This window comes from Emys orbicularis, chromosome 13, assembly GCF_028017835.1.
Source record: "Emys orbicularis isolate rEmyOrb1 chromosome 13, rEmyOrb1.hap1, whole genome shotgun sequence".
Classification (NCBI taxonomy): Eukaryota; Metazoa; Chordata; order Testudines; family Emydidae; genus Emys; species Emys orbicularis.
This window is the reverse complement of record NC_088695.1, coordinates 22,104,275-22,118,971: the sequence shown is the minus strand read 5'-3', so window position 1 is coordinate 22,118,971 and position 14,697 is coordinate 22,104,275. Positions and strand designations below refer to the sequence as shown.

At 50.0% G+C, this 14,697-nt stretch overlaps 1 protein-coding gene across 1 annotated transcript in view; it reads right to left on the bottom strand.

The window, feature by feature from the left end:
• The window catches only part of LOC135887689 (zinc finger protein RFP-like), a 33,772-nt gene extending 32,682 nt beyond the window's left edge, over window positions 1–1,090 (bottom strand). Inside the window, exon 1 of the mRNA XM_065415415.1 lies at window positions 680–1,090. Coding sequence (XP_065271487.1) covers window positions 680–1,090 — 411 coding nt within the window. The remainder of the gene's footprint in view (window positions 1–679) is intronic.
• Window positions 1,091–14,697: the final 13,607 nt, after the last annotated feature.

Below are 14,697 nucleotides of genomic sequence, written 5' to 3'. Positions count from 1 at the left end.
GAGGACTAGGATGGGCACTGGAAGGCCAGGGTTTAATTCCTGGCTCTTCTACTGAGCTGCTTTGTGAGCTTGGTCAAGTAACTGCCCCTTCCATACCTCTGTTTCTCTAGTGTCTCACTCCTTTGTCTTTGCTTCTGAGCATGCCCACTAGATCAGGCCCTACCGGTGAAAGAGGCAGGAGAGCACCTGTCTTCCCCCAGCACATGGATTGCTCTGGGCATGGGCAGGAGATAGGCAGCCAGATACCTGGAGGGAGGCAGTTGTGGATATGCCCAGAGGCAGTAACACAGGCGATGAGAGAACCTGTACCCTGAAAACATAGGCACTAAGTGAGTTTGGACCCCTACAGGACTTGGCAGGAGTTCTGGGGATTGCAGTGGAGCCTAAAATTGGGACTTAGGTGCCTAAATCCCAGACTTATGCACCTAAATCTGGAGTTTAGGCACCTAAGTACCATTGTGAATCCCACCCTTTGCCTCCCTGTATCTCGGTTCCCTCACCTGCACTTTGTCCATCTTGATTATTTAGACTCAGCTCTTTGGGGCAGGAATTGTCTGTCTGTGTTTGTAGAGAACCTCGCATGATGGGGGCCCTGATTTCAGTGCCTTTAGGAGCTATTGTAATACACATTGTAGACATGCACAAATAGAAGTAATTACACTGCACAGCAATTTCCTACCTTGTACGACTGGGCAGCCTCCTCTATGGGGACCACAGTGTGAGCGCGGTGACCCTGGGACTCTCTGCAGATCACACAGAGGAGTATTTGGTCCTGGCTACAGAAGAGTTTGAAAGGCTCCTGGTGCACCTTGCACAAATCTTCTCCTGCTGCTGCCTGGAAAGTCAGCTGCTTGGCTATTTCTACGACGTTCGCCAGTGGCCTGTTTGACCTTAGGGTCCTCTGGGGAAAGGTCTCTCTGCACTGAGGGCAGGAGATGTCTGCATCCGATTCCTCCCAGCACTGGCTGATGCAGGCTCGGCAGAAATTGTGCCTGCAATCTAAAGACACTGGGTCCTTAAAGAAACTCAGACAGATGGAGCAAGTAGCTTCATCTCGGAGGCTTTTCAAAGGGTTCACCGCTGCAGCCATGGCTCCCTGCAGTGACTCAGGGTTTCCTTTCCTGAGCTGACTGGGCTCTCTGCACCGGGAGAGGCTCCTTCCTCCTGGAAAGCAGCGGGAATGTTACTGCTCCAGAGTCTCCTCCCCCGGCTGCAGCCAGGGCTCCGGGGTCCCAGCAGCAGCCGGGCTCGGGGAGCTTGCAAGGAGCGTGGGCAGCGCCCCAGTCACTGCAACGAGTGCAATTCACTTCCTGCTGCCGGGACTGAGTGACCTCAGCGATCACTCCCAGAGCCGCATCCCAGCTGCTCCTGGGTCCTAGCGATCAAGGGATTGCACCGCAGCCCCCCAGACCCTGCCTCCTGGGGTCCCACGTCCCCTGGGCAGGGGCAGCTTCTCTCAGCATTAAGGGGGCATTGTGCATAGAAGCCGGGCTTGGGGGAGAACGGGGGTTTCTATAGAGACTCTAGATTGTTCTAAGTGAGTCCCCTCCCCAATATGAAGAGGAACATGGGGATGATGAGTCCTGGTCCTAGAAAGGCTGCCTGGGACCAGGAGCTGCAAGTGACACATTTCTCAGTGACACTGTGTGTGAGTCAATCTGGTAACAGACTGGCACAAGGAGCAGTTTGTCAGAGACGGTCTCTTGTCTCCACACCAGGCTCACTGGCTACTACCCCTGGGCCAGGTTTGTGTAGCCAGCGGGAATGGAAGATCACAGGCACCAAAACCAGAAGGAGAGATCCGAGAAAGAGAAGATGCCAACGAACAGCTGTCATGGGAAAACTGAGGGAATGGAGGCAGGAGCTCACCTTACAATGGAGTGGGGGGTGTTTGGCACTGGAGGACACTAGAGAGGAAGAGAAGATCCCATCCCAGGGTTCCAGTTGCCATTAATCCCCCCAATTCCTGGGGGCATCCAAGTCTCTGACAGGTCTTGTTCTCTTGAGGCAGACGGACATCACGGCCAAGGTGATGTACCAGCTCTGCACCATCTGATCCTTTCACCAGGTGTCTGAGGCTCTGCAGGGCTGTGCCTCTTAGGACACCTGTGATGGGGTGTAGAACTCCACATTGGGCCAGGAGGGGTCAGAGAGCAGTCCTGGGCCGCTGTGATCCTGCCCCACCTCACATGCAGAACCTGCTCAAGCTGGAGTTTAAAAGGGAGCCTGTCATGGGGTGTATGTACCCTACGCTAGCCCAGCAACAAAAGGGTTAATACAGGCACTGCCAGCCACTGGTGACTGGCAGGCTAACAGAGGCTGGGAGGGTAAAAGGGCTGGGAAGCAGACAAGTGGGGTGGCTAAGGAGGAGTGAGCAGGCAGGAGAAAGGAACTCTTGGCAGCAGACTGCTAGAGAGCCGCCCAGGGGACAACACCCCAGAAAGGGGGGAACAGGCCAACAGACTGAAGAGCCTGCAGAGGCCTGAGGGAAGCTAGGAAGGAGCTTAGGGCACTGTCAGAGTCAGCAAACCCTGATTCTCCTGGTCTAGCTTGAGGGCCTGTCAAGGCTGTATCCCCACTTTGAACTTTAGGGTACAAGTGTGGGGGCCTGCATGAGGACTTCTAAGCTTAACTACCAGCTTAGATCTGGTCCGCTGCCACCATCCCAAAGCTAATTCCCTTTCCTGGGTAGCCTTGAGAGACCTTCACCAATTCCCTGGCGAATACAGATCCAAACTCCTTGGATCTTAAAACAAGGAGAATCAATCAGGTTCTTAAAAAGAAGGCTTTTAATTAAAGAAAAAGGTAAAAATCATCTCTGTAAAATCAGTATGGAAAATAACTTTACAGGGTAATCAAACTTAAAGAGCTTAGAGGACCCCCCTCTTCTGTCTTAGGTTCAAAGTACAGCAAACAAAAATAAACACTCTGGTAAAAGGTACATTTACAAGTTGAGAAAACAAAGTAAATCTAACACGCCTTGCCTGGCTTTTACTTACAATTTTGAAATAAGAGAGACTTGTTTAGAAAGATGGGGAGAACCTGGATTGATGTCTGGTCCCTCTCAGTCCCAAGAGCGAACAACCCCTTAAACAAAGGACACACACAAAAGCCTTTCCCCCCCCAAGATTTGAAAGTATCTTGTCCCCTTATTGGTCCTTGGGGTCAGGTGTCAGCCAGGTTACCCGAGCTTCTTAACCCTTTACAGGTAAAAGGATTTGGAGTCTCTGGCTAGGAGGGATTCCATAGCACTGTACACAGGAGAGCTGTCACCCTTCCCTTTATAGTTATGACACGCCCCCCAAATCACAGATAGTGTTGGACGTCCGGTTCCACACTGGCTGTGATTTCTTCCTGGAGCTCTAGGAGAAAACAGAGTTAATAAAACACATGTACCTTTAGACATACTACTGATTATATAAAAACTAACAATATGTTTTATTTTAAGAACAATTGTTAACCAGTTAACTCTGGGAAACTTTCCTGGGAGAGTGCATCAGCCACTTTGTTAGAAGCTCCCGAAATGTGTTGTATTTCAAAATCAAAATCTTGGAGAGCTAAACTCCACCGAAGAAGTTTTTTGTTATTCCCCTTGGCGGTATGAAGCCACTGTAGCGCAGCATGGTCTGTTTGTAGTTGGAAGCGCCGTCCCCAAACATATGGGCGTAGCTTTTCCAGCGCGTACACAATGGCGTAGTATTTCTTTTCGCTGATTGACCAGTGGCTTTCCCTCTCAGACAGTTTCTTGCTGAGAAACACGACAGGATGGAATTCTTGATCTGGTCCTTCCTGCATTAAAACTGCTCCCACGCCTCGCTCGGAAGCATCTGTGGTTACTAGGAACGGTTTGTCAAAGTCTGGGGCCCTTAGCACAGGGTCAGACATGAGTGTTGCCTTAAGCTGGTTAAAGGCCTTTTGACACTTATCAGTTCACTGAACTGCATTTGGCTGTTTCTTTTTGGTTAGGTCTGTCAGCTGGGCGGCGATTTGGCTGTAGTGTGGTACAAATCGCCTATAATATCCGGCCAAGCCTAAGAAGGATTGGACCTGTTTCTTTGACTTTGGAACCGGCCACTTTTGGATAGCATCCACTTTGGCCTGTAGGGGATTTATAGTTCCTTGACCCACCTGGTGCCCCAGGTACGTCACTCTGTTTTGGCCTATTTGACACTTTTTAGCCTTAACAGTTAGTCCTGCCTGCCGGATGCGCTCGAAGACTTTTTTCAGGTGCTCCAGGTGTTCTGTCCATGAATCAGAAAAAATGGCCACATCATCGAGATAGGCAACGGCAGATTCTCCCAATCCCGCTAAGAGACCATCTACAAGTCTTTGGAAGGTGGCGGGTGCATTTCGCAACCCGAAAGGGAGTACATTGAATTCATACACCCCTGCCTGGGTGACGAAGGCGGACCTTTCCTTAGCGGGTTCATCTAGTGGTACTTGCCAGTACCCCTTGGTTAAGTCTAAAGTAGAGATGAATTGGGCATGTCCCAATTTCTCCAATAGCTCATCTGTGCGTGGCATTGGATAGTTGTCAGGACGAGTTACAGCATTTAGCTTACGGTAGTCCACGCAAAAGCGTATTTTCCCATCTGGTTTGGGAACTAGAACCACTGGAGATGCCCATGCACTGGTAGAGGGGCGGATTATACCCATCTGTAGCATGTCCTGGATCTCCCTTTGTATAGCCGCTTGGGCATGAGGTGACTCCCGGTAGGGTGGGGTTCTAATTGGGTGAGCATTACCTGTGTTAATGGAGTGGTATGCCCGTTTGGTCCGTCCTGGAGTGGCTGAGAAAATCGGTGCAAAGCTTGTGCACAGCTCCTTTATCTGCTGTCGCTGCAGACGTCCCAGGGTCGTGGAGAGGTTCACCTCTTCCACGCCACCATTCCTTTTTCCTTCATAGTAGACACCTGCAGGCCACTCCACGTCATCAGTTTCCTGGGCTGTAAACTGGCAAACGTTTAATTCTCTAGAATAAAAGGGCTTAAGAGAATTAACATGGTATACCTTAGGCTTTATGTTGGAGGTGGGGGAGGCTATGAGATAGTTAACAGCTCCTAGGCGCTCCTGGACCGTGAATGGTCCTTCCCACGACGCTTCCATTTTATGGGCCTGGAGCGCCTTTAAGACCATGACTTGGTCTCCTACTTTGAAGGACCGTTCTCTGGAATGTTTATCATACCAGGCCTTTTGCTCTTCCTGAGCATCCTTTAGGTTTTCTTTAGCAAGGGCTAAAGAGTGTCGGAGGGTGTTTTGTAGGTTGCTTACAAAGTCTAGAATGTTAGTTCCTGGAGAAGGCGTAAACCCCTCCCATTGCTGCTTCACCAACTGTAATGGCCCCTTAACCTCGCGGCCATACACAAGTTCAAATGGTGAAAACCCTAAACTGGGATGTGGTACAGCCCTGTAGGCAAAAAGCAACTGCTGCAACACTAGGTCCCAATCATTGGAGTGTTCATTTACGAATTTACGTATCATGGCCCCCAAAGTTCCATTAAACCTCTCCACCAGACCATTGGTTTGATGGTGATGAGGGGTGGCAACCAAGTGATTCACCCCATGAGCTTCCCACAGGTTTTTCATGTTCCCTGCCAGGAAATTAGTTCCCGAATCTGTAAGGATGTCGGAGGCCCAACCTACCCTGGCAAAAATGTCTGCTAATGCCTGGCACACACTTTTAGCCTTGGTGTTGCTTAAGGGTACAGCTTCCGGCCATCGGGTAGCAAAATCCATGAAAGTCAGTACGTACTGCTTTCCTCTGGGTGTCTTCTTTGGGAAAGGACCCAGAATATCCACAGCTACTCGCTGAAATGGGACCTCAATTATGGGTAGTGGCTGGAGAGGGGCTTTAACCTGGTCTTGGGGCTTTCCCACTCGTTGGCACACCTCACAAGACCGGACATAATTAGCAACGTCCTTGCCCATTCCCTCCCAGTGGAAGGACTTCCCCAACCGGTCTTTGGTTCTGTTCACCCCAGAATGGCCACTGGGATGATCATGGGCTAAGCTCAAGAGTTTTACCCGATACTTAGTGGGAACTACCAGCTGTCTTTGAGGATGCCAGTCTTCCTGGTGCCCACCGGAAAGAGTCTCCTTGTATAAAAGTCCTTTTTCTACAACAAACCGGGATCGGTTAGAAGAGCTGAGAGGCGGTGGGGTGCTCCGTGCCGCCGCCCAAGCTTTTTGAAGGCTGTCATCTGCTTCCTGCTCGGCCTGGAACTGTTCCCTTGAGGCTGGAGACATCAGTTCCTCCTTGGACTGTGGACTGGGCTTGGTCCCTCTGGAAGCGATGTAGGTGCTGGGGCTTTTTCCATTGACTGTGAACCGCTGTTCGCTGGTGCACTATGTGGTATTTCAGGCTCTGGCTGAGCCTCTTGGGTAGGGTTATCTGCTGCTTCCGCCAGTTTAGGCTCGCTGGTGCCCTCTGGCATTGGAGTTGTAGACGGGGTTGCAAGCGCTGGACTCAGTGCTGGCAATGGTTCTGGTGCTGGTTGCGTTGCCAGTTCCGGTTCTGGGACTGGCTTTGGCTGGGTCTCTGGGATTGGATCCACTACGGCTGTTGCAGTCGTTGGCAGGGGATCCGGTTCCACCACCTGTGTTTGGGTCTCCGGTAACACAGACGGGGCCCTGGTGGACGGCTCAGGAACAGGGATGGGGGTGAAAGCTTGCTTAGCCTGGCTGCGGGTGACTATTCCCACCCTCTTGGCTAGCTTCACATGGTTGGCCAAGTCTTCCCCCAGCAGCATGGGAATGGGATAATTGTCATAGACTGCAAAAGTCCACATTCCTGCCCAGCCCTTGTACTGGACATGCAACTTGGCTGTAGGCAAGGTTACAGACTGTGACACGAAGGGTTGAATTGTCACTGTAGCCTCCGGGTTGATGAGTTTGGGGTCCACTAGGGATTGGTGAATAGTTGACACTTGTGCTCCAGTGTCTCTCCAAGCGATAACCTTCTTTCCGCCCACTCTCAAGGTTTCCCTTCGCTCCGAGGGTATGAGAGAGGCATCTGGGTCTGGGGTTCCTTGGTGTGATTGGGGTGTAATGAACTGTAATCGGTTGGGGTTCTTGGGGCAGTGAGCCTTTATATGCCCCAGTTCATTACATTTAAAACATCGCCCTGCTAAGGTATCACCGGCGATGTTGGTTGATGGAGACTGGTGTGGTGGGGTGAGAAGGCGTCTGGGGTTTCCCTTGGGATGTGGGTGGGGCCTTGGGTTGTCCCCGGTGATAAGGTTTTGTTTCGGCTTGCCCCTTCTGATATTCACTCCAACTGCTACTAGTTTTTTTCTTTTCTGTTACCTCCACCCATTTGGCTCCAATCTCCCCCGCCTCGGTTACAGTTTTGGGCTTCCCATCTAGGATGTACCTTTCTATTTCCTCAGGAACACCCTCTAAAAACTGCTCCATTTGCAATAGGAAGGGCAACTCTTCCGTAGATTTAACATTTGCTCCTGATATCCAGGCATCCCAATTTTTCCCAATGTGGTAGGCATGTCGGGTAAATGACACATCAGGTTTCCACCTTAGGGCTCTGAACCGCCGACGGGCATGCTCAGGTGTTAGCCCCATTCTGATTCTGTCCTTGTTTTTAAAAAGTTCATAACTGTTCATGTGTTCCTTAGGCATTTCAGCTGCCACCTCTGCTAAGGGTCCACTGAGCTGCGGCCTCAGCTCTACCATGTACTGGGTTGGAGGGATGTTGTATCCAAGGCAGGCCCTTTCAAAATTTTCTAAGAAGGCCTCAGTATCATCGCCTGCCTTGTAGGTGGGGAATTTCCTGGGATGGGAAGTGGTACCTGGAGAGGAGTTGTTAGGATGGTCTGATGCACCCTGCCTAGTCCTTGCTGCTTCCAGTTCCATCTCTTTTTCTTTCAGCTCCATCTCTCTTTTATGGGCCTCCTGTTTGGCTTTTTCTTCTCTTTCATGGGCCTCCTGTTTGGCTTTTTCTTCTCTTTCATGGGCCTCCTGTTTGACTTTCTCTTCTCTGTCTCTCAGCTCCATCTCTCTCTTGTGGGCCCCCTCTTTGGCTTTCTCCAGCTCCATCTCTCTCTTGTGGGCCCCCTCTTTGGCTTTCTCTTCTCTGTCTCTCAGCTCTATCTCTTTTTCTTTCAGCTCCATAGCTCTCTTGTGGGCCTCCTCTTTAGCTTTTTCTTCTTTGGTAGTCATTTTCCTGGTTTTCTTGTGCTGGGTCTCACCCTCTGCAGTTGACTGAAACTGGGATGTATTTAGCTTAGGCTCCTGCTGAGTGCTGCTGAGTTAACAGAGACTTTCTAACTAGCTACTTCCGAGGATGTAAAAAGAAAAAAAAAAAACAGCTTATAAATTACCTTTATCAGATCAAAGTTTGCTCACTTATTTGAACACTTCTCTTAACAAAGGACCTTGTTAAAAAAACTTAACACCTCTGCCTTCAGGCAAGGAGAGATAAGATATGCATCTACCTTCAGCTCTGCTCTCCAAGCAGCTAGAAGGGAAAAAAAAATCTCTTACTGGCTTTTGGGTTTAAAACGATCCCACCGCTGTGCCACCATGTCAAGGCTGTATCCCTACTTTGAACTTTAGGGTACAAATGTAGGGGCCTGCATGAAGACTTCTAAGCTTAACTACCAGCTTAGTTCTGGTCCGCTGCCACCATCCCAAAGCTAATTCCCTTTCCTGGGTAGCCTTGAGAGACCTTCACCAATTCCCTGGCGAATACAGATCCAAACTCCTTGGATCTTAAATAAGGAGAAATTGACCCTTCCCCCCTCCTTCCTTTCACCAACTCCTGGTGAATACAGATCCAAACCCCTTTTGGATCTTAAAACAAGGAGAAATCAATCAGGTTCTTAAAAAGAAGGCTTTTAATTAAAGAAAAAGGTAAAAATCATCTCTGTAAAATCAGTATGGAAAATAACTTTACAGGGTAATCAAACTTAAAGAGCTTAGAGGACCCCCCTCTTCTGTCTTAGGTTCAAAGTACAGCAAACAAAAATAAACACTCTGGTAAAAGGTACATTTACAAGTTGAGAAAACAAAGTAAATCTAAGACGCCTTGCCTGGCTTTTACTTACAATTTTGAAATAAGAGAGACTTGTTTAGAAAGATGGGGAGAACCTGGATTGATGTCTGGTCCCTCTCAGTCCCAAGAGCGAACAACCCCTTAAACAAAGAGCACACACAAAAGCCTTTCCCCCCCCAAGATTTGAAAGTATCTTGTCCCCTTATTGGTCCTTGGGGTCAGGTGTCAGCCAGGTTACCCGAGCTTCTTAACCCTTTACAGGTAAAAGGATTTGGAGTCTCTGGCTAGGAGGGATTCCATAGCACTGTACACAGGAGAGCTGTCACCCTTCCCTTTATAGTTATGACAGGGCCCTAAGCTGGAACCCAGTGGAGGGGGCAGGGCTGGGTTCCCCTACCAGCCCCCTGATGGACCTGAGAACAGAGAGGATATCCCTTTATAGTTATGACAGCTCCCTTGTAAAGTCAGCCAAACAACGTTATAAGGGAGCATTGCACAACTTTAAACGAGCATGTTCCCTAATGGAGCAGCGACATAACTTCGAAACAACATTAAGCGGGAGGACGTTAAGTGAGGAGTTACTGTAATGCACAGTGGAAAACCTAATCCCAACTATACATAGAAAATGATGGGGTCTAAATTAGCTGTTACCACCCAAGAAAGAGCTCTTGGGGTCATCTCTGAAAACATCTACTCAATGTGCAGCTGCAGTCACAAAAGCTAACAGAATTTTAAGAACCATTAGGAAAGAGATAGGTAGTAAGACAGACAGTATCATAATGCCATTATATAAATCCATGGTTCTCTCACACCTTAAATACTGCATGCACTTCTGTTGGTACCATTTAAAAAAAGATATATTAGAATTGGAAAAGGTACAGAGAAAGGCAACAAAAATCATGAGGGTATGGAACAGCTTTGAGATTGAGATTAAAAAGACTGGGAGTGTTCAGGTTGGAAAAAAGACAACTTGGATTGTGGGGGGGGGGGGAGTGTGATAAAGGTCTATAAAATCAAGAATGCGAAAATGAATAGGGAAGTTTTTTTACTCCTTCATATAACACAGGAACCAGGGGAAATAAATAGGTAGCAGGCTTAAAACAAACAAAAGGAAGTACTTCTTCACACAATCAACTCCTGGAACTCATTGCCAGCGGATGTTGTGATTTGAAGGCCAAAAGTATAACTGGTTCAGAAAAGAAATAGATAAGTTCATGGAGGATAGATCCATCAATGGCTATTAGCCAAGATGGTCAGGGACACAACCCCATGCTCCAGGTGTCCCTAAACTTCTGACTGCCAGATGCTAGGACCGGACAACCGGGGATGGATCATTCAATAATTGCCTGGTTCTCTTCATTCCCCCTGAAGCATCTGGTACTGGCCACTGTCAGAAGACATGATACTGTGCTAGATGGACCATTGGTTTCACCCATTACAGCCATTTTTTATGTTCTTAGTGATTTTCTAGGTGCCTAAAAGTTAGGCATTGCAATGCTGAGCATCACAACACACAAGTCCCTTTGGAGATTCGGGCCTAAGTCTTCTTTGAAAATGGGACTTAGGCTCTTAAGTCAGTTGGTGCATTTGAAAATTTGCTCGTAAGATCTTCTGTAATTCACCAGGGTGAGGTGTTGCAGAGCCACACAGAGAATTTTAAAGCACAGCTCCCATTCATTTCAATGGCAGCTGGGCATCTCAGTCCCCAGTCTCAGCCCTGCATTCCTTCTGTTCTGTATGTGTCATGCAGCCAGGGAACAGAGAGGTCTTGGGGGCACCAGACCTGATGTAGAGGCTTAGGAACTCTGGCTAGAGAGCTTTGTCCTCAGCAAATCCTCCAAGTGCTGCTGGGCAATGGGTTGAAGTAGTATCCATTTTGCAGCAGTGTAGGGTAGGGTGTCCTGCTCCCATGCAATGACAGGGAAAACTATATGAGGAGATCTGGATGTCAGAGACTTAAAGCTGAGCAACTTAAAGAGAAGGGAGTTTAGGTAAGAGTGTTTAAAACACTTTTTTTTAAAAGTGTGTATTAAACTCTGGTGCCTAATGAACTCTTGGGAGAAAGGGACTCCTCATTAAAAATTCAACACACTTGTAATATTGCAAGGTTCCTAAAGATTTGTGCTTGATTGTTTGGTATGGGGGAAAGGGCTTGTTCTCACTTCCGAGGTGACTCAACGTGGTCAGGGAATCAGTCTTTATTTCCCTTTAATCTTACTGTGGCATTAATATAGTCCACTTTGTCCTTAAAGCTAAAGTGGCTTACAGCACAGCAGGTTCTGTCCACAGTGGATTGCTCAGTCCAACAGGCTTTTTAAGGTTCCAATCCACTTGGACTTCATGGGCCCTAAAAAGTTGCATCAAGTTTGTGGTACAAATGGATGGATAAACCCAAAGAAAAAGTCCAAAGCATGCTCTGTTTCAGGAGCAGCAAAGTGACCGTCCTTCAGCAAACCAGGGAAAACAGGATTTCATCAGCCTGATTTTTCCTCAAAGACAAAGTTAAGCAGATTAATCTTTTTTTTAAAAAACAAAAACCTTTCAGTGCATCTTACGCTTCAGAAAGTAGCTAAACACCAGCTCTGTGGAAACTCCAGTCTATATCTGTGCTGAGATGTTTATAATCAGGGCCGCCCAGAGGATTCAGGGGGCCTGAGGCAAAGCGGGGGAGCAGACCGAAAAAAAGGCGCCACCCGCTGCGGCGCTTGTGCTTATCGGGCGGTGCTCTGAGTCTGCGGTGGCGGGTCCTTCACTCGCTCCGCATCTTCGGCAGCACTGAAGGGCCCCCCGCCACCGAAATGCCGCCGAAGACCCGGAGCAACTGAAGGGTCCCCCGCCGCCTAAGTGCCGCCCTAGACCCGGACCGCCGCTGGGTGAGGCGCCTCTAGCCAGGAAAGGGATTCTCGGCCAGGGCTTGCAGGGCCCCTGTGGGGCCCGGGGCAAATTGCCCCACTTGCCCCCCCCCTCTGGGCGGCCCTGTTTATAATGTACTTGTAGAGAACTGCACAAGAAGTGTGATGAGAGGCTGTGTGGTCTAGGGACTAGAGGACTAGGATGGGCACTGGAAGGCCAGGGTTTAATTCCTGGCTCTTCTACTGAGCTGCTTTGTGAGCTTGGTCAAGTAACTGCCCCTTCCATACCTCTGTTTCTCTAGTGTCTCACTCCTTTGTCTTTGCTTCTGAGCATGCCCACTAGATCAGGCCCTACCGGTGAAAGAGGCAGGAGAGCACCTGTCTTCCCCCAGCACATGGATTGCTCTGGGCATGGGCAGGAGATAGGCAGCCAGATACCTGGAGGGAGGCAGTTGTGGATATGCCCAGAGGCAGTAACACAGGCGATGAGAGAACCTGTACCCTGAAAACATAGGCACTAAGTGAGTTTGGACCCCTACAGGACTTGGCAGGAGTTCTGGGGATTGCAGTGGAGCCTAAAATTGGGACTTAGGTGCCTAAATCCCAGACTTATGCACCTAAATCTGGAGTTTAGGCACCTAAGTACCATTGTGAATCCCACCCTTTGCCTCCCTGTATCTCGGTTCCCTCACCTGCACTTTGTCCATCTTGATTATTTAGACTCAGCTCTTTGGGGCAGGAATTGTCTGTCTGTGTTTGTAGAGAACCTCGCATGATGGGGGCCCTGATTTCAGTGCCTTTAGGAGCTATTGTAATACACATTGTAGACATGCACAAATAGAAGTAATTACACTGCACAGCAATTTCCTACCTTGTACGACTGGGCAGCCTCCTCTATGGGGACCACAGTGTGAGCGCGGTGACCCTGGGACTCTCTGCAGATCACACAGAGGAGTATTTGGTCCTGGCTACAGAAGAGTTTGAAAGGCTCCTGGTGCACCTTGCACAAATCTTCTCCTGCTGCTGCCTGGAAAGTCAGCTGCTTGGCTATTTCTACGACGTTCGCCAGTGGCCTGTTTGACCTTAGGGTCCTCTGGGGAAAGGTCTCTCTGCACTGAGGGCAGGAGATGTCTGCATCCGATTCCTCCCAGCACTGGCTGATGCAGGCTCGGCAGAAATTGTGCCTGCAATCTAAAGACACTGGGTCCTTAAAGAAACTCAGACAGATGGAGCAAGTAGCTTCATCTCGGAGGCTTTTCAAAGGGTTCACCGCTGCAGCCATGGCTCCCTGCAGTGACTCAGGGTTTCCTTTCCTGAGCTGACTGGGCTCTCTGCACCGGGAGAGGCTCCTTCCTCCTGGAAAGCAGCGGGAATGTTACTGCTCCAGAGTCTCCTCCCCCGGCTGCAGCCAGGGCTCCGGGGTCCCAGCAGCAGCCGGGCTCGGGGAGCTTGCAAGGAGCGTGGGCAGCGCCCCAGTCACTGCAACGAGTGCAATTCACTTCCTGCTGCCGGGACTGAGTGACCTCAGCGATCACTCCCAGAGCCGCATCCCAGCTGCTCCTGGGTCCTAGCGATCAAGGGATTGCACCGCAGCCCCCCAGACCCTGCCTCCTGGGGTCCCACGTCCCCTGGGCAGGGGCAGCTTCTCTCAGCATTAAGGGGGCATTGTGCATAGAAGCCGGGCTTGGGGGAGAACGGGGGTTTCTATAGAGACTCTAGATTGTTCTAAGTGAGTCCCCTCCCCAATATGAAGAGGAACATGGGGATGATGAGTCCTGGTCCTAGAAAGGCTGCCTGGGACCAGGAGCTGCAAGTGACACATTTCTCAGTGACACTGTGTGTGAGTCAATCTGGTAACAGACTGGCACAAGGAGCAGTTTGTCAGAGACGGTCTCTTGTCTCCACACCAGGCTCACTGGCTACTACCCCTGGGCCAGGTTTGTGTAGCCAGCGGGAATGGAAGATCACAGGCACCAAAACCAGAAGGAGAGATCCGAGAAAGAGAAGATGCCAACGAACAGCTGTCATGGGAAAACTGAGGGAATGGAGGCAGGAGCTCACCTTACAATGGAGTGGGGGGTGTTTGGCACTGGAGGACACTAGAGAGGAAGAGAAGATCCCATCCCAGGGTTCCAGTTGCCATTAATCCCCCCAATTCCTGGGGGCATCCAAGTCTCTGACAGGTCTTGTTCTCTTGAGGCAGACGGACATCACGGCCAAGGTGATGTACCAGCTCTGCACCATCTGATCCTTTCACCAGGTGTCTGAGGCTCTGCAGGGCTGTGCCTCTTAGGACACCTGTGATGGGGTGTAGAACTCCACATTGGGCCAGGAGGGGTCAGAGAGCAGTCCTGGGCCGCTGTGATCCTGCCCCACCTCACATGCAGAACCTGCTCAAGCTGGAGTTTAAAAGGGAGCCTGTCATGGGGTGTATGTACCCTACGCTAGCCCAGCAACAAAAGGGTTAATACAGGCACTGCCAGCCACTGGTGACTGGCAGGCTAACAGAGGCTGGGAGGGTAAAAGGGCTGGGAAGCAGACAAGTGGGGTGGCTAAGGAGGAGTGAGCAGGCAGGAGAAAGGAACTCTTGGCAGCAGACTGCTAGAGAGCCGCCCAGGGGACAACACCCCAGAAAGGGGGGAACAGGCCAACAGACTGAAGAGCCTGCAGAGGCCTGAGGGAAGCTAGGAAGGAGCTTAGGGCACTGTCAGAGTCAGCAAACCCTGATTCTCCTGGTCTAGCTTGAGGGCCTGTCAAGGCTGTATCCCCACTTTGAACTTTAGGGTACAAGTGTGGGGGCCTGCATGAGGACTTCTAAGCTTAACTACCAGCTTAGAT